Here is a 26,271-nt window from a genome sequence, read left to right on the forward strand (position 1 = left end):
ATACACGATTGGAACTAGGCTGAGTACCCACAACCAAGGAAGGAGCTTCAGTCAATGCCTCTTTTCTGGAGCACCCTGAGAGACAGGAATCCATTTGGTTTGGATGGGAGAAATCAGGCCTCCTCGAGGACCTGGTATAGAGGCGTAGCTAGTTCTGTGTAACTAGGGATCCATATTCTACCATATTCCAGAACTCTAGAAAATGCCCTTATCTGCTTCATGAGATTTGGAAAACCAGGGCAGAAGCATCGTGCTGAGAACCGCACTCTTGAGTCAATCATGAATTTGCCCTCTGGTTCCCTATAGTCGATATTCCCTAGGGTGCCTCAAGATTGAGAGGCACAGCTGGAGCCAGTCTGGAAGTCCATAAGATCCAGCAATTGTGAAGATGTTGACTTAGGACCCAGCTGGCTTCAAGAGTACTGTTTTTCCCAATGATTTCCCTTGCAGACAGAGGAAGGTGCAGGGCAGGGGTGATTCTGAGGGCATCTTTGACAAAAGTGGCCTGCGTGTTTACTAAAGAAGCAGCTTGCACGCTGGGCAGAGTCTTGAGGAAGTAAAAACCTCGTCAGGTTGGCTGTCCATCATAGAAGCTACCAACGTCCCATCTCCCATGGCATCTTTCCTCCCTCCCTCTGCCCCATTTTTTGGTCCTGCTTATAAAAGGAACTAACTCTGGGTCTGTCTCCTCTCATACCTAGTATCTTTAGGGAAAACAAGAGGGACACGGAGTATATGAAGAATATAAGTATTTAGGAAAGAACCAAAGGTCGTGGTCTGTCCCTAAGCTAAACATTACTATCCAGGAAGTCATTAGGTTGCCTATTTTTGCTATGCCCTATTCAGGTGAATGCTCGTGGAATTGTCAGCGGTACAGAGACCCTTCTTGGATACTAATGGGTCAACATAAACTCCAGACCAGAGTCCGTGAGGATCACCTCCTGCCGTGTGAAGCGGATTCCAGATCTTAAATTTTAGGTGGACGGTTTCTCAGATTTTAATCCCCCCAGCTATTTCTACTTTAGGCCAGTAGGGGGAGCTAGCCAATCTCTAATCGCAAGGATCGATGCCAACCTAGGTTCGTGGATATTTGGTTTTAATGTCAACTTGCCACAAATTAGAATCGCCTGTGCCGGGCTCTTCACCTAAAGAATTGTTCTGACTGCCTTAAATGACGTAGGAAGACCAGTCCTGAGTGTGGGCCGGACCTTCCTGTAGCAGCCCAGATCGAAAGAGCGTGGCAGAATGAAGATCATTTCGTTTACCTGCTCAGCCGTCCCCTCTGCTGACAGATGAGTCGTCCTGTTGCTGCTCCTGGTTCCGTGGCTGATGCCGGCATTTCCAGACTTCCGTCACTGACCAAGGACCAGTGCTTCTCGGGAAACCTTACAGAGCTTCAGATTGCCATAACAGAGGCAACCAGCCTCAGGGATTTAGCCACTACCTCTTCAGCGTGGAACAACTTCAGCTGCGGAGGCAAGATTGGAAAACTCCCAGATCCTAAGCCTTTTGGGTATGAGACAACTGTTATTAATATTTTAATGGAATTTAATACTATTTTGTTTATATATATTAACTTATTAACATATATAAGATTATATATATATCTTATCAATTTTTTTTCCTTTAGAGAATCCTGACTGATGCAGTTACCAAGTGGTTTGACTTATTTCAAAAACCCTCATATACGTATATTATTAGATGCTTTCTTAATGGCCCCTTTCATTAGGATTTAGACAGGTAAGATAGGCACACGATGAAAGATAAGACACTGAAGGGAAAAAGCCCCACTGCTAATCAGAGACGATTATGATTAACAGGATAAGGGTGAAAAACTTAATCTCATCAGGAGCAAAACTCATGAAGTCTCCCTGGAGCCAGATAGCAGTAATTACCTCTGAGAGCTCGTGGGCCTGGGCTGCAGGGGGTGGCTGCCAGCGTGAGGTGTCTGTCTGAGCTGTATGAAAAGAAAATATGTTACTCATTTAGCGCCGGCATTGTAGCTAAAAATCTAAAGGGACCTCTCCCTATCAAAGAGAAGGGAGAGATAAAAATCACCCATCCTGCAACTCCCACGTTGCCTAGAGCATGCTAGGGGGACTCCCCCATTCCAGGATGGGGGAAGATGCTGGTCCCTTGCCTATCTATCCTTTTATGGTTTGGCACGCATTTGAGGGCTCACAGAGCACTATATTGCCACAGTTCCCTCACATTGTTGGTCTCATGGTGAATGCACACAAACGGAGGCCACCAAGAACCTACTGTGTTGCCAGAAAACTGGTCTAGAACGCTTCGGTGTACCTATCTGCACCAGCCAAATCAACTGAGTAACCATCCACTCTGCTTGGACTTTGCTGGGCAGCCACTGGCTTCCTAAATTGCCTTGAGTGTATCCTAGCAGAAATGGCCACATGGGCAGCAGGAGGGTGGTCCAGAGAAGTCCAGATCTGACACACTGACATTGTAAGAGGGATGTCTTGCTTGTTAAACATTCTCAAGAAAGTTCTAGGAGACTTGGAATCCCCAAACAACTACCCTGGTTTTCTACCAACTCTCTCCTATCTTGAGATATTTCTTAGCTAATCAGCAAATCTTGCTGGCTCTCGGCCTCCACCATCACACACCCCAGTAACTGACTGTGGGTGATCATCCAAGCTCCAAGAGTAACACGCCCACCACAGCACAGAAAAAGATCGAAGGATAGGTATGCAAGCGTGGCTGGAAGGCACCAAGGAGGCAGCCAAGGAAAAGGGGTAAATTTTACCTCCTCAGCCTTCCCTGCACCTGTCTGTGTTGCTCATGGCTGGCAGAAGTCATCTCAGCACCACGCCGTACTGACAGATGACTCTTCCCCTGAGTCTCTTTTGGAAACCCGTGGCTATTGAAATTCTGCGACCTTAACTTGACAGATCAGTTCCAGGGACAATGGGGACCTAGGACAATTGTGGCTGCCAAAGCATTTGTAGGAAACACTTTGTGCTTGAGAAAGATAAAGGATAGTTGTGCCCTTCTGATTACAGTGAACGTTTCATAGAGGTAAAACGCTGAGAAGAAATAAACAGTGCATGACACTCCATTCTTCCACTCCTGAGTGACGTTTGCACTTTTGTGTTCAATTCTAGCAGAAGCTGTAGTCACTAGTGTTGAACTCACCTTATACACAAGTCAGAGAATGCATTCATTCACTCATAAGGGATGCACAGGTACCTAGGCGGGGGCCGCGGCAACATGGAATTTAAACTTGATCCCCCTAAACAAGCCTGGAGATTGCACGCACAGATGGATGAGCCAGATCTCGAGTTGACCTCCCATCAGAAATGTGCATCAGAGCTCTAGAGGCTTGCCGGTAAATTTCCCATGACTTTGAAGGGTAAGAGAATCTCGAAGCACAAGCTTCTTTCCTCGAATCTATAAGAAAATAGTCCTAAAGGGGAGTCCATTTTCAAAAATACAAAGGACCGCATCCCATTTATTTTTTTGCATCCCCAAATTTTAAAGCAGCTTCTAAGAGAAAATAAAAGGCAGTGTCAAAATAATGCTGGAGAACTTCCAGGTAGGAGTAACCTCTGGCCAGTCTGAAGGTGTATATAGGAGTTTCCTGGGTCCTCTATAGCCATGAATAGCAAACCGGGTGACTTTGATCAACAGAAAACCCTTCCCTTCCAGGCTGGTGGCCAGGGTTCTAAATCTAGATGCTGGCAGAGCCACCTTCCCTCCTAGGGTTCTGGGGAGAAGCCTTCTATGACTTGTAGATTCCGGAGGCTCCTTGTGTTCCTTGAGCACAGGTGTATCTCTCTGACTGCTGTCTTTACAATCACATGGCTTCTCTTCTGTGACCATGCCTTCTCTTCTTTCCTTATCCAGACAGTTGACCGTAATTCTAATCCAGAAGGACTTTAAAGGCCCCTTTTCCAAATAATATCAAAGTCATTTTCAAGGGGACAGAGCTTGACCCATCACTCAACTCAGAACAGTTAAACAAGGAAGAAAAGACAGCAGGACAGGAGGCTCCCATAGCTATGTGTCCTCTGCTTTTTCTGCTCATGTTTGGTCTATAGTCAAAGCTTACACTTGAAGAAATAATAATAATTCACTTATGCTAATAATCTACACAATTAAAATGTGCTTTCCCAGAGGTCAGGAGGCTTTATTTATAGTTACCTACAACAACATTTTTCCTAGAGCCAACTCCTGTGTGCTGTCGGAGACCATCAGTATGACAGCCTGTTGAGGCAACGGCTTGGCAGACGCTTCAAGTCCCTTCCTGTGTCCCCAGTCACGAGCTCTTCCTCCCACTCACATACCCCGCCGCTCAATGCTCAGTTCTTAAACTTACACAAGGCTTTTGTATCTTATGTTCTCCGAGAACTCCGCCAAAGCATTTGCTTAAGTCATTGGATGGTTTCAAGCTTGTCACTTTGAAGTCTGTCTATTAGGAACACCAAGCAGAGAACTAATACAATAGGAGATTAAAGAATTATTTTTTTAAAAAAAAAATCTTAATCTGGACAAGTCCATTATTACATAAGTGCATAAAAATGCCTCAAATAGATTTTTTTAAAAAGGCCAATACTGTCTTCTTCCATTTGACCAAGACTTTGTATCCCAGAGAGGTATGCAGAGTTACCCTTATCAGATGTCAGGGAAAGACCAGAAGGGCATCAAAATGTCAAATTTTCTTGTAAAGTTAGAGTGCTGTTGTTAATATTTCACTATCAGGTCCTTGAGTGGAATGAAAAAGGAAGAAAAGGTAAGGATGTGTGCCAGGGGTAGAGTATTTGTGTACCATGCAGGTGGGTCAGAGTTCATCCCTGGCATTGCATAAAGAAAGAAAATAACCTAGATAGGTTTGTCAGGAATGCTGTAATTTGGATCGAACTTTGCTTGAGTGTCTCCCAAAGGTTTTATTTTTTTTTAGGTCTGGAGTATCAATCCTGTTTGAGACAATAAGGTGCGGTAAAATATGGGGTGTCTCTGCAAACACCACAGACAGCAGAGTGCCCATCGTGGTAAGGCAAGAAGGAAGTCCTGTTCAACAGACTCAGTAGCTGGTGTTGGTTCAGACTTTGAGAGTCGGACACCAGGTAGTTTATTGCAGAGATATTTAATTGCAGCACAATTTGTAAAAAGAAGGAGGAGGAGGAGGAGAGGAAGAGGTAGTTTCCTGGTGATAATTAACGCAACCCATGTGCACAACAAAGCTTTTGACATGAATACATTGAAACTCTTTGTAAAGTACACCCTTCACTAAAGGGTGGGTTCTATAGACTGACTGAGAAACAATGTTTAAGATAAGGCTCTGGGGAGGATGACAGAGACAAATAAAAGAGTCTGGGGGAGCCAAGTGTGGCCTGACCGTACAAGTAGTGCAGAAGTCACCAGGCTGTTAACCACATCCATTCCCACCTTCTGTGCAGAAAACAGGTTAACCATGTGTTCCTTTGAAGAGACAGCTCCACATGTTTAATATTCCTGGTTTCCCCAGTGCTTCTTGGTGATCATAGAAACTCCAAGTCTCCTACAGCAGAAATACTAAGAGGTGATGTCTGAAGCAAACTGGTTAGATGATGAGGCTCTGTTGTGACAAGAAATACAGTACTGGTCTCAAGAGGGTAGATAGATTCATATATAGACCAAGCAGAATCAGTGCCTGCTTTAAAAGAATAAAATCCTGAGTTTAATCCCCAGAGTTTGATCCCCATTTTATATTTCAAAATTATAATGTAATTATATCATTCCTCCTTCACCTTTCCTCCAGCCAACATTTCCCATACAACCCCATTGGGTTCTCTCAAACTCATAGCTTCTTTTTCTTTTATTGTTGTTACATGTATGTGTGTGTGAATTTCCAAATAAATAAATACAGCCTTCTCAACCCCTGTAACAATATACGATCTCAGGGATGAACCCTTGTTGTTGGATAACCGAGTGGGACAGGAAATGCTATGAGAGCATGCTCTTAGAAATGCCCAAGAGGCTATAGCCATGAAGCTAAAACTTTCAAAGGAGATGATGTTTAACATTGCCTTGCCTTCTGGCCTAGTGGTGTGCTCACAGGTGTACACAGAGCTGCACAAACACACCTGGGCACACATGCTCATGCAATACACACCCACAGTAGGCTGTTTTAAATACAGACCACTCCATGAATATGGCCCCTTAGGCACATGGACAGTTCTTTTTATGTTCTCCACCAAGTTATGACAGAACCAAGGGGCCCTTACTTTTAATGGCAGGATGTTTGGGTCTTCCACCTACCATAGCTGTAAGCCAGGAAAATCTTTTTATAAAGTATCAACCCTCGGGTGCATTGTAAATAGCAACAGACAATGAACCAACACAGGGTAATTTGTGGTGTAGAGATAAATTAAGAAGAGCAGAGGCTATGGGAAGGAAGCCAGGTAAGAGGTTACTGGAATCATCTCAATGATATGCAGAGGTTTGAGCAGTGCTAATGCCAATGGGGAGAAGAAAATGAATGGTGAAGGAAGGGACGGGCTAATAGTCTGTACTGAAACTCTCTCATTAGCTTCAGGAGCACCTGACAATTTGATGCTGCTTTGAGGTGGCTTGTCAATCACTCTCCAACACTGACCTAAGGAGCTGTTGATAGCTAACTGCATTCAAGATGACCACAAACCCAAATGAGGTTTGCCTGTCAGGACAACATCAACAACAAAACACCTGCCCCACATTGTCAAATTACTTAGTATACAAATTATTGAGATGCAGGTGCTCGTGGAGTCAAGGGCAGCTGCATGAACTTTTTGGAGTTCTACCATGCTAGGTGTGAAGATGAAGGGGTTCATCTCATAGCCTCGAGCTCAGGCTACGGTCACCTGCTGTGCTTCGCCTATGACTGTCCAGGGCATGGAGATAGGTTGCCACCGGGCATCAGGGCTTGAGTCAAGCAGCTTTGAGAGCTGCTGTAACTTATACAACACTGGTGAAGGAAAAGTTTTCGCGTCTCCTAAGAGTATTCGGTACCTGAGCTGCGTCTGATAGGGAAGATTGAGAAAAGTCATGCTACAGGAAAAAAATGGATGAAACTCACCTATGAGTTGGATCAGTATCAGCATGTTAAAGGTTGCATGAAAATCACTGGAAGATTAATGATAAAGCTATTTGATAAGAAAATGGCCTGGAGGACATCATCTCTTTAACCCTGGCTCATGTTTACTGTGAAATGTTAATGGCACCCAGCTCTCATAAATGAATAGAAGCTGAGGACATGGAGTGGAAAACCCTTGAGGGTGGCCCTGGGAGAGGTCAGCTATGAAAAAAGATGAACAGAAAAGCAAAGATTAACCTTTGAACAAGGCTAGCAGAGGACAACAAAGGGGAAAACAAGATACAGAATACAAATATGTTATTCTTTACTTTTGTTAAAGAATAGAGCTATTAATAGACGCCTTTGAACGTTACCATAACAATTTAGAATAATAATTCGGAATGATCTTGAGTCACAGACTTATCCCTGGATAATCAGATAGTGCAGTGAGAACTACACCGTTGTGTTCTTTTGTTAGCTTGACACATGTTCAAGTTGCCTAGGAACAGGTAACCTCAGTTGGGAAAATGTCTTCATCAACCCAGCCTGTGGGTAAGTTGATGGGATATTTTTTTGATTGATTATTGGTATGGAAGGGCTCATTCCAATCGGGGTGCCTCACCACCAGGCAGACAGTCCTAGATGGTGTAAGAAAGCAAGTTGAGCAAGCCATGGGGAGCAAGCCAGGAAGCGGTGTTCCTCTATGGTCTCTGGTTCAGTTCCTACCTCCTGGCTCCTGCTCAAGTTCCTGCCCTGACATCCCTTAGTGATGGATTGTGATAAAAATAAATCCTTTCCTCCCAAGTTAACTTTTGTTCGTGGCGTCTTACCACACCAGTAGAAGCAAACGAAGACCTCCGCTTTCAGAGAAGTGTATACACACACCATTGTGTTTCACAACTTCTGTTGGCTCAACAGGACACCCTTGGAAACTCTCCAGAATCATCACAAAAACCTACAGAGCCCTAGAGGGAAACCTAGATTCTGAGGACACTGGGAGGCTACAGTTTTACAGCACTTTTGACCAGGCCTCTCTACAAGTCTAAAATACTCTCTTCTCTCCTTTCTGCCCTCCATGGCCATACCCATTGCCAACCCTTTCTTTTTTTAATTTATTTATTTCTTTATTAATTAATTAAAGATTTCTGTCTCTTCCCCACCACCTCCCCTTTCCCTCCCCCTCCCCCAATCAAGTCCCCCTCCCTCGTCAGCCCAAAGAGCAACCAGGGTTCCCTGTCCTGTGGGAAGTCCAAGGACCACCCACCTCCATCCTTTCTAAGCCTTTTATAATAATCTTACCCTAAAATGTCTTTTCTTCCCAGGGCCCCCTATTATAAATGCACACAGCTCTGGGATTATGATGAGAACTTCTTGCTCTTCAGAGCATACATTGTAAAATATATGTTCTTAGTTTTTATATGTATCAATGCCACTTCATTCCATGGTCATTTCCTAGGTCCTGAAAGACTTTTTAAAAATATCTATTTCAAACCAGCAAATTCCCTAAAATTCGTGTGCTTCCTCTTTTCCTTAGCTGCCATATCATGTGTATTGTACAACACGGGCCTCATCTGGGCACTAGAACTCTCTAGAAAAGAGTTCTGGGAATTTACTTCCAAAATAGCTTGCAGGAGGGCAACGGAAACAAGCAGAGAAAAATCACATCTCTTTTAAAGAGCAAACAGTTGGTGCTCAGCTAACTGGAACACACGCCCCTCATTTTTATCTCTATATACTAACATAGAAACGGAAGCATATAAACTTTCTGTCCCATTACAGATCTACAAGGCTGTCTCGGAAGACACACTGAGGTGAGAGAGGGTAAACAGCATGACAGATTCCAAAAGAATGACAGCAACACAAGCCAGCGCTTGCTTCATCCATAAGCAGAACCACGGGCTTGTAAAGTCTAGATGACCTAGGTGTCGGTCAGAAAGACATAAAGGGAATTCCTTCTGGTACATAGAGACACAAGTGATGGAGTCACCTTAACTGAACCTACTACAAAAGAGAAACAACAGTGTGGGCCACTGTGATCCAGTGAATCCACCATCTGACCAGTCTTAATACGCAAATGTAGTAAGCATGAACATAGAACACATTGTAATGCTGCAACAAGGACAAGGACAACTGATGAACTCGGGGATGTTGCTATTTAACTCTTGCAAACCTGTCACAAGCATTTGTTAAGAGAACACAGCATACAGATCCCCAGGCTCATAGGCATGAACCTAAACATAAACTAGGGGTAACAGTTAGGTTTAGCTCTACTGTTTTTTAAAAGCTCATAAGGCATTAGCAGATAGTTCAAAGTCAACAAGATAACCATGGGTTTCCTGGATAAAATGATTTGAATCTAACCTCTATGCCCTGTCAGCTGTGCTGTTTAGGAGAGAATACTTGTCCTGGTTAAACTGCAGCTTTCTTATCTATAGTATAAAGATATTAACAATTACTCTCTCCCACATTTGCTATTAGAATCAGATTGAAAAGGCACACAAAAAGTAAGATATAGAGATGGCTCACTGGTTAAGAGAAGACCTGGGTTTAATTCCCAGCACCCACATGGCAGTTCACAGCTGTCTGCAAATACAGTTCCAGGGGACATCCATACACAGACATACAAGCAGGCAAAACAATACCTAATCGTTTAAAATTAAAATAATAATTTAAAAGGGGTGCACAAAGAACTGACCAAGAACACCAGGCTTTGTGGTACATAATTTAGCCACATCGTTTCATCTAATTTTGACACAGAGAAATTTGGACTTTTGCACAAGTATATGCCTCAGGAAATTTGGTGCTGTGCGCTACAAAGAACCTGAAATGGGTTTCCTGAAGAGGGAGTAAGATTTGTGCACGATGCTCTGGAATGTCTACACATTCCTAGTTAGTGTCACATAGGCTGTGCCTTAAGGAGTTGTTTGTCAGCTAGTTCTAACACGGAAAAGTATTCTAACTTGCTTTCTGTTGCCGGGATAGAACACTAAGCAGAACCTCCTCGGGGAGGAGAGGGTTTATGTAATATACACATGATAGTCCAGCATCAGTGGAAATAGGGCAACAACTGGCTCAGAGATCATGGAAGGGTGCTGCTTCTTGGCTTGCATGACTTGCTCAGACTGCTTTCTTATAAAACCCAGGGTTGGCACCACCTACAATTGGCTAGATCCTCCCGTGTCTATCACTAATCAAAAAAATTCTTCACAGACATGCCCACAAGCCAATCTGATGGGGACAGTTTAACTGAGGCTCACTCCTCCCAGGTGACTCTAGTTTGCATCAAGGTGACAAAAATATCCAGCAACAATTGACTCCTTGTAACTCTGACATGTAAACACATTCTTATCAAACCATAAAATTTCTTTTATTGTTTATCCCCCAAATCTCATGTTAATTTGTAATATAAAGCACAGTCCAACTTTTAAAATTCAAGCTGCTTGTATTTAATTAAGTCATCTATAAAAATCCAAAGTCTCACTAACTGTGGGCTGCTATCTAATCAAAAATAATTTGTATACTTTATTCTTCCAAAAATATTAACCAGAATATATATTTTTTAAAAAATTATATGTAATCAAAAGCAGAGTTCAGCAGTGTAATTCCAAATATTGTAGCTTAGTGTCTGACATCTTGAACTTGCTTATAATCTTCTGGGGTACAAAGGCCTGAGAAGCTTCACTTTCCCAGCTCCTCCATCTTGTCTTGTAGACTCAGGCCAGCTCCACTATAGTCCTGCTACTGTCCTTGGCAGATGTTCCATGGTCCTGGAATCTCCAATATTTTGGAGTCTCCACTCCAACTGAGATGTGTGCATATTCACCAATGGCCTCTCTTATCCTCTCATGATACCGAGTTTCACATTCTTGCACAAATCAGTGTATTTACAACCAAGTGAACAACAGATTCTGTTTGCTAGGATTCATTTTTCCAGACCATATCATATGCTGATGGGACAAGGTGCTCATTTTCACTACTGAAATTCAGCCCTACCAGTTCTCTCATTCTCTGGGTTTGTCTTCCCTACATCACACTCTGTATTTTTTTTTACTCTCAAATTACAAAATATTCCATTCAAATAACAAGATTTCCATCTCCAAAAGATTTCCCTTTGAAATAGATCACAAGTCTCAAATTAATCAAATTCAAGTTCTACAAGTATATATTCAAAATTTAAAGCCTCCAAAAAAGAATTCTGTCCCTATAATTACACTCAAAGCTCTTCTATGTGCTTCCAATTTGCTGAATGACTTTTACTTTTAATAGACACAATTGTACTTATTTGTGGAGTCAACGTGATGTTCCTACAGAAGAATAAAATCCTACCACTTGAGGCAATATGATGGCCTGAAAGATGCTGAGTAAGTCAGATGTACTGCATGTACATGTACTGAGTAAGTCAGAGATACTCTGGCCAGTATCTCTGTCATGAGGCTAGACTCTCAGAAAGCCAAGAAATGGGGTGGATCCAGACATCAAAGCCACATCTTTAATCCTAGCCAAAACAGTTAGCAAATTAAAGACTCATATGGTCAGAAAAAGAGAGACATACAGTAAAGATAGTTTCAGGAGAAAGAAACCTCTAAATGGTTTGTAGTGTGTTTAAAAAATATATGTAGGCTTGGGAGAGAAAAGAAAAAGGATAAAGTCCTTAAAATAAAAAAGAAAGAGAGTAGTTGAGTGTGGTGGCACACACCTTTAATCCCAACACTTGGGAAGCAGAGGCAGGCAGATCTCTGAGTTCAAGGTGTGGAAGCACACACCTTTAATTTAATCCCAGCACTTTGGAGGCAGAGGCAGGATTATATCTGTGAGTTCAAGGAAACCTTGTCTATAGAGTGAGTGCCAGGACAGCCAAAGATACACAGAGAAACCTAGTCTCAAAAAAACCAAAAAAAAAAAAAAATAAATAAATAAAAATAAAAAAGAAATCGAGTTTAAAATAAAGCCATGTAAAGATGGAAAATACACAGAGAGTCTGGATACTGTATGTTATTGTGTTGTCTTTGAATTGTTTGAATGCCGAGGAAGGAACAACAACTGCTAAAAGACACTTGATTAAAAATGCTGCAGGATTAATACAACATATATATTTTGAAAATGCTTTAACTTCAAAATTTAAGTCAAAAGATATGTTTCTTTGGAGAAGAGGTTTGTTTACACAGGAAATGAGAGGCTGTAGATTCATTTTCCCCACCCACGGAGACAGTGGGGCTGATCTATTGTGAGCTCACCAAGGCCAGCTGGACTGCGACTGAAAAAGCATGGGATAAAACGGGACTCTCTGAATATGGCGGACAATGAGGGCTGCTGAGAAGCCAGGGACAATGCCACTGGGTTTTGATCCTACTTCATGTTCTGGCTTTGTGGGAGCCTGGCCAGTTTGGAGGTTCACCTTCCTGGACCAGGATGGAGCGGGAGGACTTTGGACTTTCCACGGGGCAGGGAACCCTGACTGCCCTTCAGACTGGAGAGGGCGGGGGAGAGGAGTGGGGGGGAGGGGGAGAGGAGAGGGAGGAGGGGGGAAAAGGGAGATGGGGAGGGAAATGGGAGGCGGGGAGGAGGCGGAAATTTTTTTTTCAATAAAAAATTATATTTAAAAAGAAAAAAAAAGAAAAATCAGGTTTGATCAAGGAAGATCCCCTGAGAAATCTCCCATAGGTGTGAATGGCCCAGATGTCTGAGTTCTACATCCAGAACAATTTCAAGACTGCTGGCTGAGATAATCAAGCCTCACAGAATACTCCAGTCAAAACTTGACAATAATTCTCAATTTTCTTTGGGTCCCCATAAGATTATCAGTGTCCCCAATCAGCAGGAAATAGCCTACAAAACTATGCCCACATTTCCAAAAAATGGATTATGGATGTTTGCCTATGTTTAGAATGTTGGTTACAAGTTGTTATGGAACATGGCCAGGACAAAGGTAAACAAAGGAGATTTGATTTAGAGTTCTGTTGTAAAGAAGCACCCGCTTGTTCATCCCAGCTGCCCAGCTAGTTTAGCCCTGAAACAACCACACAGAAATTGTGTTCATTAAATCACTGCTTGGCCCATTAGTTCTAGCCTCTTATTGGCTAACTCTCACATCTTGATTTAAGTAATTTCTAATAATCTGTATATCACCACATGGCAGTGGCTTACCGGGAAAGATTCAGCATGTCTGTCTCTGGTGGCTCCATTGCATTCACCTGACTCTGCTTTCTTCCTCCCAGAATTCAGTTCCACCTTCCCTGCCTACCTAAGTTCTGCCCCTATCAGGCCAAGGCAGTTTCTTTATTTAGTAACCAATACAAGCAACACATAGAAAGAAGGACCTTCTACACCAGAGTTCTTGTTTGTAAACAAGCAGAGTGGGGGAGGTTGCTGTGGGACAATGATCTTGTACCCTGTTAAGATTTGTCAGTTGTATTACTTTAATAAAACGTTTATTGGCCAATAGCCAGGCAGAAAGTATAGGTGGGACAACCAGAACTGGAGAATTCTGGGAAAAGGAAAGGCTCAGTTTGTACTCATCATCCAGTCACAGAGGAAGCAAGATGAGAATGCCTTGTTGATAAAATGTACTAAGCCACATGGCTAACACAGACAACAGTTATGGAATAATGTAAGTTATAAGAGCTAATAAGAAGCCTGAGTTAATAGGCCAACAAGTTTATAATTAATGTAGACCTCTATGTGTTTCTTTGGAACTGAAAGGCTTTGGGACTAGGTGGAACAGGAACTTCTATCAACAATTATGGGCTTCTCTTTTCCTCAGTTTTAGTTTTTAAGGTAATTTTGAGAACTTCTTTTACCAGAATGGCTTTTGTTCCCCCCAGAATGGCTTCTTTAAGAAGGAAAATACAGTATATACTGTTGAACTGAAACTCAGTTCTGTATTTTCATTAACTAAATTAATCTTCTTAGAATCAAGAGGAAGAGACTAAAGCACCTGCTTGCAGAAGCTTTGTGTATACAAACAGAAAAGTTTTAAAATTTTTCCAGATTATTCTATGGGCACCTGCTCCTGTGACTTGCCTTCTAATCTGAACAACCTATGTCCTTCTCACATACAAACTGCACCCACCATTCCTCAGACCCCAGAAGTTTCCACTTCAGGAGAATGTCGATTCCATTTCTAGGATTTTGTGATTTAATTAACAAGGTCAGTGTTCTAGTTTGCTTCTCTGCTGCTGTGGTAAAGCACTGGACAAAGGAAGTTGGGAAGAAGAGGGTTTATTTCATCTTATAGTTCCCAGTCCATCATCAAAGAAAGCTAAGGCATGAGCCTGGAGAAGACTACTGTTTTCTAACTTGATTCCATAGACAGGCAGACAGATAGATATAGATAAAGTTTAACATTTCTCCATCTGTAAAGCCTAAGAATCACAAAATGACCAGCCAAGCAAGATCTACCCACCGGTGCAATAGTGACACTTTATATCTTGAGGCTAAGCACCAGCTGTCTAATTAGACTCAAAGTCTTCTTGCTAAGAAGGAATTTATGTGTGTAAAGGTAGCCAGCTACCCTCTGCTGGGTTAGTCATGGACCCTACCAGAGAATGCATGACTACCATTTTCTTAAACTGATGTAATTTCTTACTGCATTTTAAATGTTTATCATTATAGCCACAAATAATTGTAGCTCTCACCTCTCCTCAATGAAGCTTCCTTTTTACAGCAAATCTAGACAGTTACAAGATTCACAACTGAACAAAATGCCATGGTCTTGGGTTGCCCATCCCAACTGACATATCAACATGAGAAAAACAACTCCTACACTCCAGGAACATCATGGAGGAGGAGCTGAAAGACTATAAGGGCCAGAGGACAGGGATATCTGTTGCTAGGTAGATCAATGTATCCTCTAGACATGATGGGAAAGCTGCATCCATGAAATCTCAATAATATGACTGCCTAAATAAGATCTGCAGAATGACACCATCAGCTGACATGCCAACATAGGCAGGGGATATCACAAGGCTCCATTCCTAGATGAAGAGCTATAGGTGACTAATTGATGGAGAAATGCAACCGGCAGCTCCCACAACAGATTGGCCCCCAATGTGTGGACAACTGTATCCACATAAAGCCTGAGACAGCTTGGGAAGTAATTCTAGAACAAAATAAAAGCATTGCGCCTGGTTTCTTGGTAGCAGCAATTTCTCAGTTCTGCTCTGCTTGCCAGAGGCAAGCAAGTGCTCTCATCTAAGAGAGGCTTCCTGACTCAGCTTTAGCTGCAAACCTTGTAGCTCTTTTAAGAGGTCCTGACACGAAATACTTAAATGGTGTTGATTAAAAGCTGAATGCATGCTTTTCGGTTTTCAGCCTTAGCAGGAAAAGAGCTGCCCCATTTTAAAATACCGGCTTTGTGGGCCGTCCTTCCAGGGCAAACTCTGACTCTTTGAGGCAGGAGGTCAGCTACAGAGAGAGCATTTGAGTGTTGTAGCTTGTTTGCTGGCAAGGACCTTGAAACACTGTAGACTTGTGACACTGAACAGGGCTCTGGCCGGTACCTCAGCCACAAGGTTAAAATGGCAGAAAGCTAAGGAATGGGCTGGATCTAGCTGCCAAAGCTATGGCTTTAATCCTACCCATGTTGCTCCGTAATTTAAGACTCACGTGGTCAAAAAAGAGACATATACAGTAAAAGAAAGATTCAGAGAAAAAAGAAAACTTTTAAATGATTTACAGTGTGTTAAAAATATGTGCAGGCTAAAAGTTGAAGTTCTTAAAGAAAAAAAAAAAAGGAAGAGAGTTGTTGGGTGTGGTAATACACACCTTTAATCCCAACACTTGGAAAGCAGAGGGAGATTGACCTCCATGACTTCAAGGTATGGTAGCACACACCTTTAATCCCCAATGCCTGGGAGGCAGAGACAGGTGGATCTCTGATAGTTCAAGGACAGCCTGGTCTTCAGAGTTATTCCAGGACAAAGATGTACAGAAAACCTGTCTCAAAAAGTAAAAATAAACAAAATAGAGGTTAAAATAAAGCACACAAAGATGGAAAATACACAGGGAATTTTGATACTGTATGCTATTATGCTCTCTTTGAATTGTTTGAATGCTGAGGAAGGAGCAACAGCTGCTAAAAGATATTTGTTTATAAATGCTGCTGAACTAATCCAACATAGATATTTTGAAAATACCTTGACTTCAGAATTTGAATCTAAGGATATTATGCTTTGGAAAGGAGTTTCTTCTTTTGTTTTCACAGAGGATGATACACTATGGATTGCTTCTATTCCAATATGGTATGATAGACCATGCCCTCCTGAAAGGTTGCTGTGAACACCCAAAAAATTACTTCACTCAATTGATGACTGAGATGAACCTAGCACACAGGTTATACCCTGAAATATCTGCTTAACAGCGCCCCCATACAGCAGGAAGCAGTTTGGAGAGAAATAACTGTGCCCATATACCCAAATATTGTTTATAAATGTTCTTTTACATTTAAAGGGGGATATGATATAGATATGAATAATTTGCATTGATATGGATTTTGCTTTAGTGATTTAAATTTAAGGTCAATTTTGTTTATGTATATGTATTTCTGATCTTGATTAAGGTAGTGTGATTGTGTAGTTCATTTAAAAATGTAATGTATACAGGTTGTTAATGGATAATCATTAATAATAGTCAAGTTTGTAGTCATGTTAGTTAGATTTTCTAGATATATAGAGATATATTTCAGTTAGATTGGCATTCTTCATATCTTTCAAAGACTACGGAATATGCTATTTAATGTTTTAATGACTTAGGGCTTTTCATGACAATGAGACACTCTGCTCCTGGCAACACCAATCTACTTCAAGAGGAAGATGGGCATCGAAGAGGATCCTTACGGAGTTGATTAGGCATTTGGGCAAGAAACTGCTCTTGCCTGGACTGTTGGATAAACTGGAAACAGAGAACCCACAGAGAGAGGACTACTGGACTTGCCTAAAGGTGAGATGATCTTTTGGGGTTCCTGATTCATGAAAGAGTCTGCAAGACATTCTGCAGGACACAGCAGATAGTGACTGAACTGCCTTTGAATTTTCCTGCTTCATGGAAATGTCTGCTGGATACTATGGGCCTGTAGGCCGAAGATGGATGCCCCAATGGTACAGAGGAACTTTGGGTGACTGTCCAGACAGCGAGATGTCTCTGTCACGTCTAAAGTTTTGGAAGTTTCTTACATGTTTACTTAGGTAATATTATATCCTTCTAGAGTCTTTGATGCAGTTGAAGAATATATAGTTATAGTTTTCCTTAGTTATGATAAAAGATAAGGTAGATATAAATATTGTAACTGTAATTCTTACTTTATAACTGTTTTGTTATATGTAATTTTGCTATGTTAAAGTTAAAGCCTTATTTTTGTTTAAACAGAAAAAGGGGAAATGATGGAGGAAGGTCATTGGTTAAGTAATAAAGAAACTGCTTGGCCTCACAGGTTAAAACATAGGTGGGAGGAGTAAACAGAATAGAATGCTGGGAGGAAGAGGAAGTGAGGTAAGACTCCTCAGACAGAGGCCATGCTCCCCTCTCCCGGGCAGACACCATGAAGCAAGCTGCCAGGTCAGACATGCTGAATCTTTCCCAGTAAGACTGATGCTACACAGATTATTAGAGATGGGTTGATCGGGATATGAGAATTAGCCTGTAAGGGCTAGAGTTAATGGGCCAAGCAGTGTTTAAAAGAATACAGTTTGTGAATACAGTTTGTGTGTTGTTATTTCAGGTAAAGCTAGCCAGTGGCGGGAGCTGGGTGGCGGAATGCAACCCGCAGCTCCCACAACAACTAATGGCTGCTGAGCGAGGGAGAATCAGTTTTGTCCAGAGAGAAGATCTCTTATACACATGTGAATGTGAAGAATACTAAATAGATTATATATATATATACACACACATGTATATATATGTACATATATATGCATATGTATATATTAAAGAAGAGGTCATGAATTTTAGAGAAAGGGGTGGGACATGGAAGGAGTTGGGGTGAGGGTTGAAGATGATGTCAATACTCATCAATGGAATTCTCAAAACAAAAATAAAATAAAAGTGTCCACCCTGTCTTATCTTGTGCTGGCCTCTCACCTAAGAAATTTCCAGGTAATGTTGAAAACCAGTCCTTGAAAGGCTGAGCTCAACAAAATCAAGTGAAGAGGTAGCACTTTCTGCATTAAATAGAGGAATCTTCTGCCTTCCCTACCCCACTGAAGTTAAGACGAATAACTCAAGCTGCAAAAGATAAAATAGAAAGGAATCTACCTAGTCTGACCCAATCAAATTGGTGTCAGCCAGTAGGAAAGGAGAAAATAAAATGCCTTAAAGGGGAGTGACTGAAAAACCCAAAGCCAGCACTGCCTAAGAAGAGAGCACTTCGTGGGGCGCTAAGATGCCAGAGCCCACAGAACTGCCAGACACACAGCAAACTTCCAGCAGAGGCCAAATGAATAAACTTCTATGCTGCCAGGGTATTCTCACTTTCACAAATCCCCTGTGCCACGTGATCCCTTGCATTGCCAGGGACTGAAGAAAGCTCTAAACCTGAGCGGGGCAAAGTAGTGTGGGAAAGGTCTGTTGGCCTCCAGGCAAAACCAATGTTCCAGGGCAAAGGTGAGGTGCCAGCGACAACAGTTGTAGCATTCAAAGGCTGCAGTAGCCAACACCAGCCAGGTTAAAAAAAAAAAAAAAAAAAAAAAAAAACAGCAGTTGGGTAGACTTCCAGCTTCCAGACCATCGCAGAAGCATGACCCAAGCACGTTCATCTTTATAGTAGAGAAGAGAAATGAGGACTTGGATGAAATCTGTGCGGAGTGTGAGAGACAGACTCCACCCACCCAACAGACGCTGTGGGAGTCTTTTCAATCCCTTAGCTCTATGTCTCTACCTGTGTACATCAAATTTTCTAAGCCAGTGGGTCTCCAAGTGCCTTCTAAACTCAGGAATCTATGATTTGCCAAAGGTTACCCACTGGATGAAATGGATCCCATGCCTGAGTCAACACCAAATACTTCATTTTCAACCATGAGGGAAAAAATCCTAAAACCAAACAAAATTGATGGCAAACTGATCCCAACCCAGGGAATTATTAATAGTTCCTCCAGCTTCAAAAGTTCTTGGAACCTAGTAGTACATTGGCTTTTTTCATGTGGATGAACAGAATTGGGCTGTTTTGTGTGTGACCAACAGAACCTTTCTGTAGTGAAGACAGATCATGCCAAGAGAAGTAGTTCAGGGATTGGGTACAAAACAAAGATGAGGTGCCAGGTGTGAGAGGAATATTCCAGGATGTTATGTGAACTATGAAAGCACTACCCCACCCCCATCTCCCAGGAGCATGGAACAACCTCTCTCCCCTGAAACCCATTTAAGCACTACCCACCAGGTTAAGCTATGAGGGCTACACAACATGCTTTTGCCACAGAGCTATTCTGTCTTTGTGTAATAAGAATGCCAAGACAGCACACTTCATGCTGGTCAGATACACAGCTCAAGATAGCGTCTTGTAGGATTAATGAAGAAGGTACTTGTATCGTGCCAATAATATCAATTGTTACAAATCTCCTAGGCTATGAAAAACTCGTCCATTTCTAAGTTCAATGTAGTTATACAGCTCATTGACCAACTGAAAAACTTCATCCTGGTTTGGTTCAGTCTGTTGGGTCCCAATGCAGAAGCTTAGGTAAAGCAGTGGACTTCTGGGAATTTTATTGAGCAGTTCAGCAAGGTCTCACCTACCCCAGTTCTGTGGTCCATGAGGCCATCAAATAACCTGCTCTCAGGTCTCTGGCTGGAGAGAGTGGGGTAGAAGGGAATTACCTCATGATCTGCTAAGGTGCCCTTAGACCCAGGACAGCTTGTAGGTACATTTTCCCCAAGGCTCTGCCACGTCTTTATAACGAGCCCTTTCATTTAACTCTTTCTTCTTCAACCATCCAGACTGAATGAGATTTCTAATCCAGGATCTTGGTTGTTTCTATAGCTACATAAACTCCCACTTGTGAGATATGTGAGAATACTAGAAAATCTCAGGAAAATACAAATAGACAACAGATGATGTGAGATGGGGAAGTTCAGATACCAAAATACGGATTCTCTATCTATCAGGCATGCTGTCCTCCTGTGTTGGTTAAACTACATATAAAGAGTAAATAAGACGGCACTTAAGCAGACACGGATGAAAAGAGTATTCCAGAAAAAAAAAAAAAGGCAGATACAAAAGCCCAAGTTTGAGGTCAAGTAAGAATTACTGTTTTAAAAACAGTTAAAGAGGATGGGCCGCATTTGTTCCCTTTCCTTGCAGAAGAATCTCAACCTTCGAGATTACCCTCAGAGTTTCCCTGCTGCCCAGCCCCCCCCCCCCCCTTACAAAATACCCTCGCTCCATTTCCTGGCTCCCGCCACGAGCCAAGATCCCTCTCACCACTCAGAAGGGTCTTCAGGACCAGGACCAGGCTCCCTGTTCACCAGGGACCTCACCAACAAAAGGCCTACCACTCTGCAGGCCAGCCATCAAAACAGAGAAACTTCCTCTGCCCTCTGCTCTGAGCTCCCGACCCAGTGCCCAAACAGGCTAAACTGGGTGATCCTGGAGCCCAGCGGAAGGGAGGGGGAGTGAAGGAGGCCCCTGGGCACAAGCTGGGATGGGCCAGGGAGAGAAAGGTCACAACAGAAGAGGAGCAGCCACTGCAGAGTGTACCATCCATCGCAGACTTACGGGAGGGGGGAGGATTAAGGGGGTCAGAGAATGCCCCTGCTCCATTTCCTGTGTCCCACCTCAGGCCAAGAACACTCTCTCAACTCAGGAGCCTCTTCAGGGACAGGACAAGGCTCCCCATACACCAGGGACCTGGCCAATAAAAGGCCTACCACTCTGCAGCCCAGGACCCCAAAAAACCTACTTGATTTAATTGTAGTGGGGCGATCTGCTCTCAGTGTGGGCTTCACTGTTTCATGCTTGGACTATCCTGCATCTGCCGCATCTGCGCGCCAGTCTCCGCTGCTTGGGAAGTGTTTTTAAATCCATGAGGAGTTGTAACGGTGAATATAATCAAAAAACTGTGTTGAGATTCTCAAAGGCATGGTTTTTAATGAGGAACAAAAATGGAAAGAAGATAGATCCACCTTCTTTATTGCATTATATCAATGTCCAATATTTTGATCTGAGTTATAACTCATTATCTGTTTATGAATGCTAAAAGTCATAAATTATAACATTGCCATTTATTTGTACATTTTATTAATTATATTTTAATATATTCTCAGAATTTTAGTATCAGATATTAAAATAGAACAAAAACAAAGACTTAGCATTTTTAAACTTTATTTTCTGTGCTGAGATGTGATTTAGTGGTAAGAGCACTGGCTACTCTTACAAGTGACCAAATTTGAGTTTCCAGCATCACATGGTGGCTCACAATGATCTGTTACTCCAGAACCAGGGAATCCAATGCCTTCTGACCTTCATGGTACAGGGCACATGTGCAGTACACTTACACACTTGCAAGAAAAAAAACTCATACACAGAAATATTTTTTTAAAAAATAATTTACTAAAGTCGTGCCTCTTTCCAGCATAACATATGCTGATTAACTCGACCATATAATAATTTCCCACCTTATAGATTTGGCTCTTACATTTGGTATGATAAGCAAGGATAACTTGTGAACCCTGGGCTTCTGAATGGCAAGGTGGAGCAGAGCCCTCGAAGACCCATATGGTTTCCACGAAGAGCACAAAGTTGAGTGTTAAGACGCTGATAAATTTTTCTTTATAATATTTTAATTTTATTTAAAAAGGCTAAACATATTCACTTGTCAATTTTTCTACAACTCTAAGACAATAGTTTTAAAAACATAAAGTTAAAAATACACTCAAGAGGAACTGCTGATACACAGTTCTGAAAAGGCAGAAAATGCACCTTCCTTTTACAGAAAAGGATAAATCTGTATTAGCAGCAAATTTTATACATAGAAGTAAAACTGGCTTGGAAAATCCAGATTTGTGTAAACATAAAACACATTCCTTTCATTTGTTAGGAAATCCAGAGCAGCCCCATTCACTCTGGAAGGCTTCTTTCCACCATGGTTGTCCAGTTGGCAGCTCATTTGGGTCCACATCACGCTTGGGCTCTCGGCCAAGACTTATGTCCAACACCAGGCCAGAGAGGATGTTTAGGTTCTTTCAGAATTGGCTGAGCTACCATGATCTTGCTAATCTTCTGTTTTTGCTTAGAATCATGGAAGATCTTCAGCGGGGCCTCCCTCAGCTTGCTGGTCTCTGCAGAATATCTCTGTGCTGGCATGAGATGTTTTTTCTCTCCACCCAGAATGCTGGCCAGGGATGTGAAGTGGGGCTGCTGAGGGGGCCAAGGGCCTGAAGAGGCTCCCAGGTTCCCAGATGGAGGCTGGTGCCTGGTGTTGGCTACTTGGTTTTTACGGCTCTGGGAAAACCAGTCCACATTTGGCAGGGCACTGAGTAGAGGCTGCGTGTCTCTAACAGAGCCCTCCTTTCCAAGGAATTCACCTAGCCGAGGCCCCTTTCTTCCCAGAGGGTCATCGGGAACCATAAATATGTCCCCCACGAACGTGTATTGTAGCCATCTTTTAGCTATAATTTCTCTCCAGGACACTGACTCAGTCACAAACTTTCTGAAGTTATCATTGCTTACAATCACACCCCCAGTCTTCTCTGCTTCGTATAGTAGGAACCTGTCATCATGAGAAGCAATTCGTTCTCCAAAGGCCCTCCTGGAAGGAGTTAAAAATAACAATCCAAGCTCCTGGAGCTGGGTCAGGAAGTGCTCTTCTGTGACATTAGGGTTGCACCTTGTTCTCCACTGAGGCACAAACACAGTGATGTTCCTGTGTCCAAGCTCCCAAAAATATTCAACGGCGATTGCTATTCCTCGACAACTAAAAAACTTGTTCAGACCATGGCTTAATGCGACATTACATCCATCTATAACAATATGCTTTAAATCGGCTCTGCCGGGTTCATTTTTTAATTCCAGCTTGTATGGTATTTTCAGCATCTCGCTAAATCTCTTAACCCCCGTAACTAGGGATTTAGTTTGATGCCCAGACTTAGCTCCAACATTGGACCTGAAAGAATGTTCCTGTTCATTCAGAATTGGCTGAGCTACCATGATCTCATCGATCTTCTGTCTTTGCTCAGAATCAGGGAAGATCTTCAGCGGGGCCTCCCTCAGCTCACTGGTCTCTGCAGAATATCTCTGTGCTGCCATGAGATGTTTCTTCTCTCTACCGGGAATGCTGGCCAGGGATGTGAAGTGGGGCTGCTGAGGGGGCCAAGGACCTGAAGAGGCTCCCAGGTTCCCAGATGGAGGCTGGTGCCTGGTGTTGGCTACTTGGTTTTTACGGCTCCGGGAAAACCAGCCCACATTTGGCAGGGCACTGAGTAGAGGCTGCGTGTCTCTAACAGAGCCCTCCTTTCGAAGGAATTCATCTAGCCGAGGCCCCTTTCTTCCCAAAGGGTCATTGGGAACCATAAATATGTCTCCCACAAAAGTGTATTGAAGTAACCTTTTGGAATGTATTTCTCTCCAGGACATTGACTCATTCACAAACTCTCTGAAGTTATCTTTGCTTACAATGACACCCCCAGTCTTGTCTGCTAAGTGTAGTTGGAACCTGTCATCATGAGAGGCAATATGTTCTCCAAACATCGTCCTGGAAGGAGTTAGTGCTAGTATTCCAAGCTCCTCGAGCTGGGTCAAAAAGTGCGGTTCTGTGACTTTAGGAGTGTGCCTTGCTCTCCACTGAGGCAAAAACACTGTGATACCCCTGTGTCCACGTTCCCAAAAATATTCAACGGCAATTGCTATTCCTCGACAACTAAAAAACTTTTTCAGACCATGGCTTAATGCGACATTACATCCATCTATAACAATATGCTTTAAATCGGCTCTGCCGGGTTCATCTATTAATTCCAGCTTGTATGGTATTTTCAGCATCTCTCTAAATCTCTGAATTCCCGTAACTAGGGATTTAGTTTGATGCCCAGACTTAGGTCCAACATTAGACCTGAAAGAATGTCCACATTCATTCAGAATTGGCTGAGCTACCATGATCTCATCGATCTTCAGTCTTTGCTCAGAATCAGGGAAGATCTTCAGCGGGGCCTCCCTCAGCTCACTGATCTCTGCAGAATATCTCTGTGCTGCCATGAGATGTTTCTTCTCTCTACCCGGAATGCTGGCCAGGGATGTGAAGTGGGGCTGCTGAGGGGGCCAAGGGCCTGAAGAGGCTCTCAGGTTCCCATATTGAGGCTGGTGCCTGGTGTTAGCTACTTGGGTGTTTTGATTCCGGGAAAACCAGTCCACATTTGGCAGGGCACTGAGTAGAGGCTGCGTGTCTCTAACAGATCCCTCCTTTCGAAGGAATTCATCTAGCCGAGGCCCCTTTCTTCCCAGAGGGTTATCGGGAACCATAAATACGTCTCCCACAAACCTGTGCTGAAGCAATCTTTTAGAAATAGATTCTCTCCAGGACACTGACTTATTCACAAACTTTCTGAAGTTATTATTGCTTACAAGGACACCCCCTGTCTTCTCTGCTAATTGTAGTAGGAACATGTCAACATGAGAGACAATTCGTTCTCCAAACACCATCCTGGAAGGAGTTAGTGCTAGTATTCCAAGCTCCTCGAGCTGGGTCAAGAAGTGCTGTTCTGTGACATTAGGACTGCACCTTGTTCTCCACTGAGGCACAAAAACTGTGATGTTCCTGTGTCCAAGCTTCCAAAAATATTCAACGGCAATCACTATCCCACGACAACTATAAAACTTTTTCATGCCATGGGTAAATGCAACATTACATCCATCTATAACAATATGCTTTAAATCGGCTCTGCCGGGTTCATTTTCTAATTCCAGCTTGAATGGTATTTTCAGCATCTCGCTAAATCTCTGAGGCCCCATAACTAGGGATTCAGTTTGATGCCCAGACGTAGGTCCAACATCACACCTGTAAGAACGTTCACATTCATTCAGAATTGGCTGAGCTACCATGATCTCATCGATCTTCTGTTTTTGCTCAGAATCAGGGAGGATCTTCAGCAAGGCCTCCTTCAGTTCACTGGTCTCAGCAGAATATCTCTGTGCTGGCATAAGACCATTCTCCATTATACCCGGAATGCTGACCAGGGATGTGAAGTGGGGCTGCTGAGGTAGGAACGTGGCGACATTTGGTAGGGCATTGAGTAATGGCTTCTTGTCTCCAGAAAGCCCTCCTTTCCAAGAAATTCTTCTCGCCTAGGCCCATTTCTTCCCAGCGGGTCATCTGGAACCATAAATATGTCCCCCACGAACATGTACTGAAGCAAGCTTTTGGCAATTATTTCTCTCCAGGACACTGACTCAGTCACAAACTCTCTGAAGTTATTATTCCTTACAAGGACACCCCCAGTCTGGTCCGCTAATTGTAGTAGGAACCTGTCAACATGAGAAGAAATTCGTTCTCCAAAGGCCCTCCTGGAAGGAGTTAAAAATAACAATCGAAGCTCTTGGAGTTCGGTCAAGAAATGCTGTTCTGTGACATTAGGATCGCGCCTTGTTCTCCACTGAGGCACAAACACAGTGATGTTCCTGTGTCCAAACTTCCAAAATTATTCAACGGCAATTGCTATCCCACGGTAACTAAAGAACTTTTTCAGACCATGGGTAATTGGGGTTCAACCTGAAGGTCTAACAAGTAAGGCAGCCAGCCAGTCACTGGCTCTTACCCGGACCTCAGTCTGAAATGGCGATTATGCCTCCAGGAACATCAGCATGAGACTGTGTATCAGAGCTGTTTCCCCTGTCTTATATTCCTCTCTAGTGCTGGGAATAAGGGCGTGTACTACAGTGATTAAAGGCTTGTCCCACCTGATTTCTTTGCTAACAAGTGTGGCTACTGGGATTAAACCTGTGTGTCATTGTGTTACTGGGATTAAAGGTGTGTGTTACCATAATCTGGTCTGGAAGGTTGACCAGTGGGACCATTTTACTCTCAGAAGAGATAGGAAAAGATACAGTCATCAAAAGAAAATTTCACCAAGATGACATTTTAATTCTTACCATCTGTGCCTCAAACACAAGGAAACCCATATCGGTAATAGAAAAAATAATGGAGCTCAATCACATATTGACCCTCACACATTGACAGTGGGAACCATCAATACCCCTCGCTCACCAATAAATCACCATTTAGATTTAAATAAATAGATACATACATAGA

The 26,271-nt window shown here is 42.7% G+C and overlaps 1 protein-coding gene across 1 annotated transcript; it reads right to left on the reverse strand.

Annotated features, from left to right (window-relative positions):
- Positions 1 to 22,060: 22,060 nt before the first annotated feature.
- On the reverse strand, positions 22,061 to 25,233 carry LOC126488313 (uncharacterized). Its single transcript, XM_050121703.1, is given in 5 exon segments — positions 22,061 to 22,210; positions 22,212 to 22,743; positions 22,957 to 23,685; positions 23,899 to 24,627; positions 24,856 to 25,233. Coding segments are annotated over 5 exon segments (2,463 nt in total). The 5' UTR covers positions 25,179 to 25,233.
- Between the last annotated feature and the right edge of the window lie 1,038 nt (positions 25,234 to 26,271).

This window comes from Alexandromys fortis, unplaced genomic scaffold (genome assembly GCF_014885135.2).
Source record: "Alexandromys fortis isolate MF-2015 unplaced genomic scaffold, M_Fortis_MF-2015_v1.1 scaffold_202, whole genome shotgun sequence".
Classification (NCBI taxonomy): domain Eukaryota; kingdom Metazoa; phylum Chordata; class Mammalia; order Rodentia; family Cricetidae; genus Alexandromys; species Alexandromys fortis.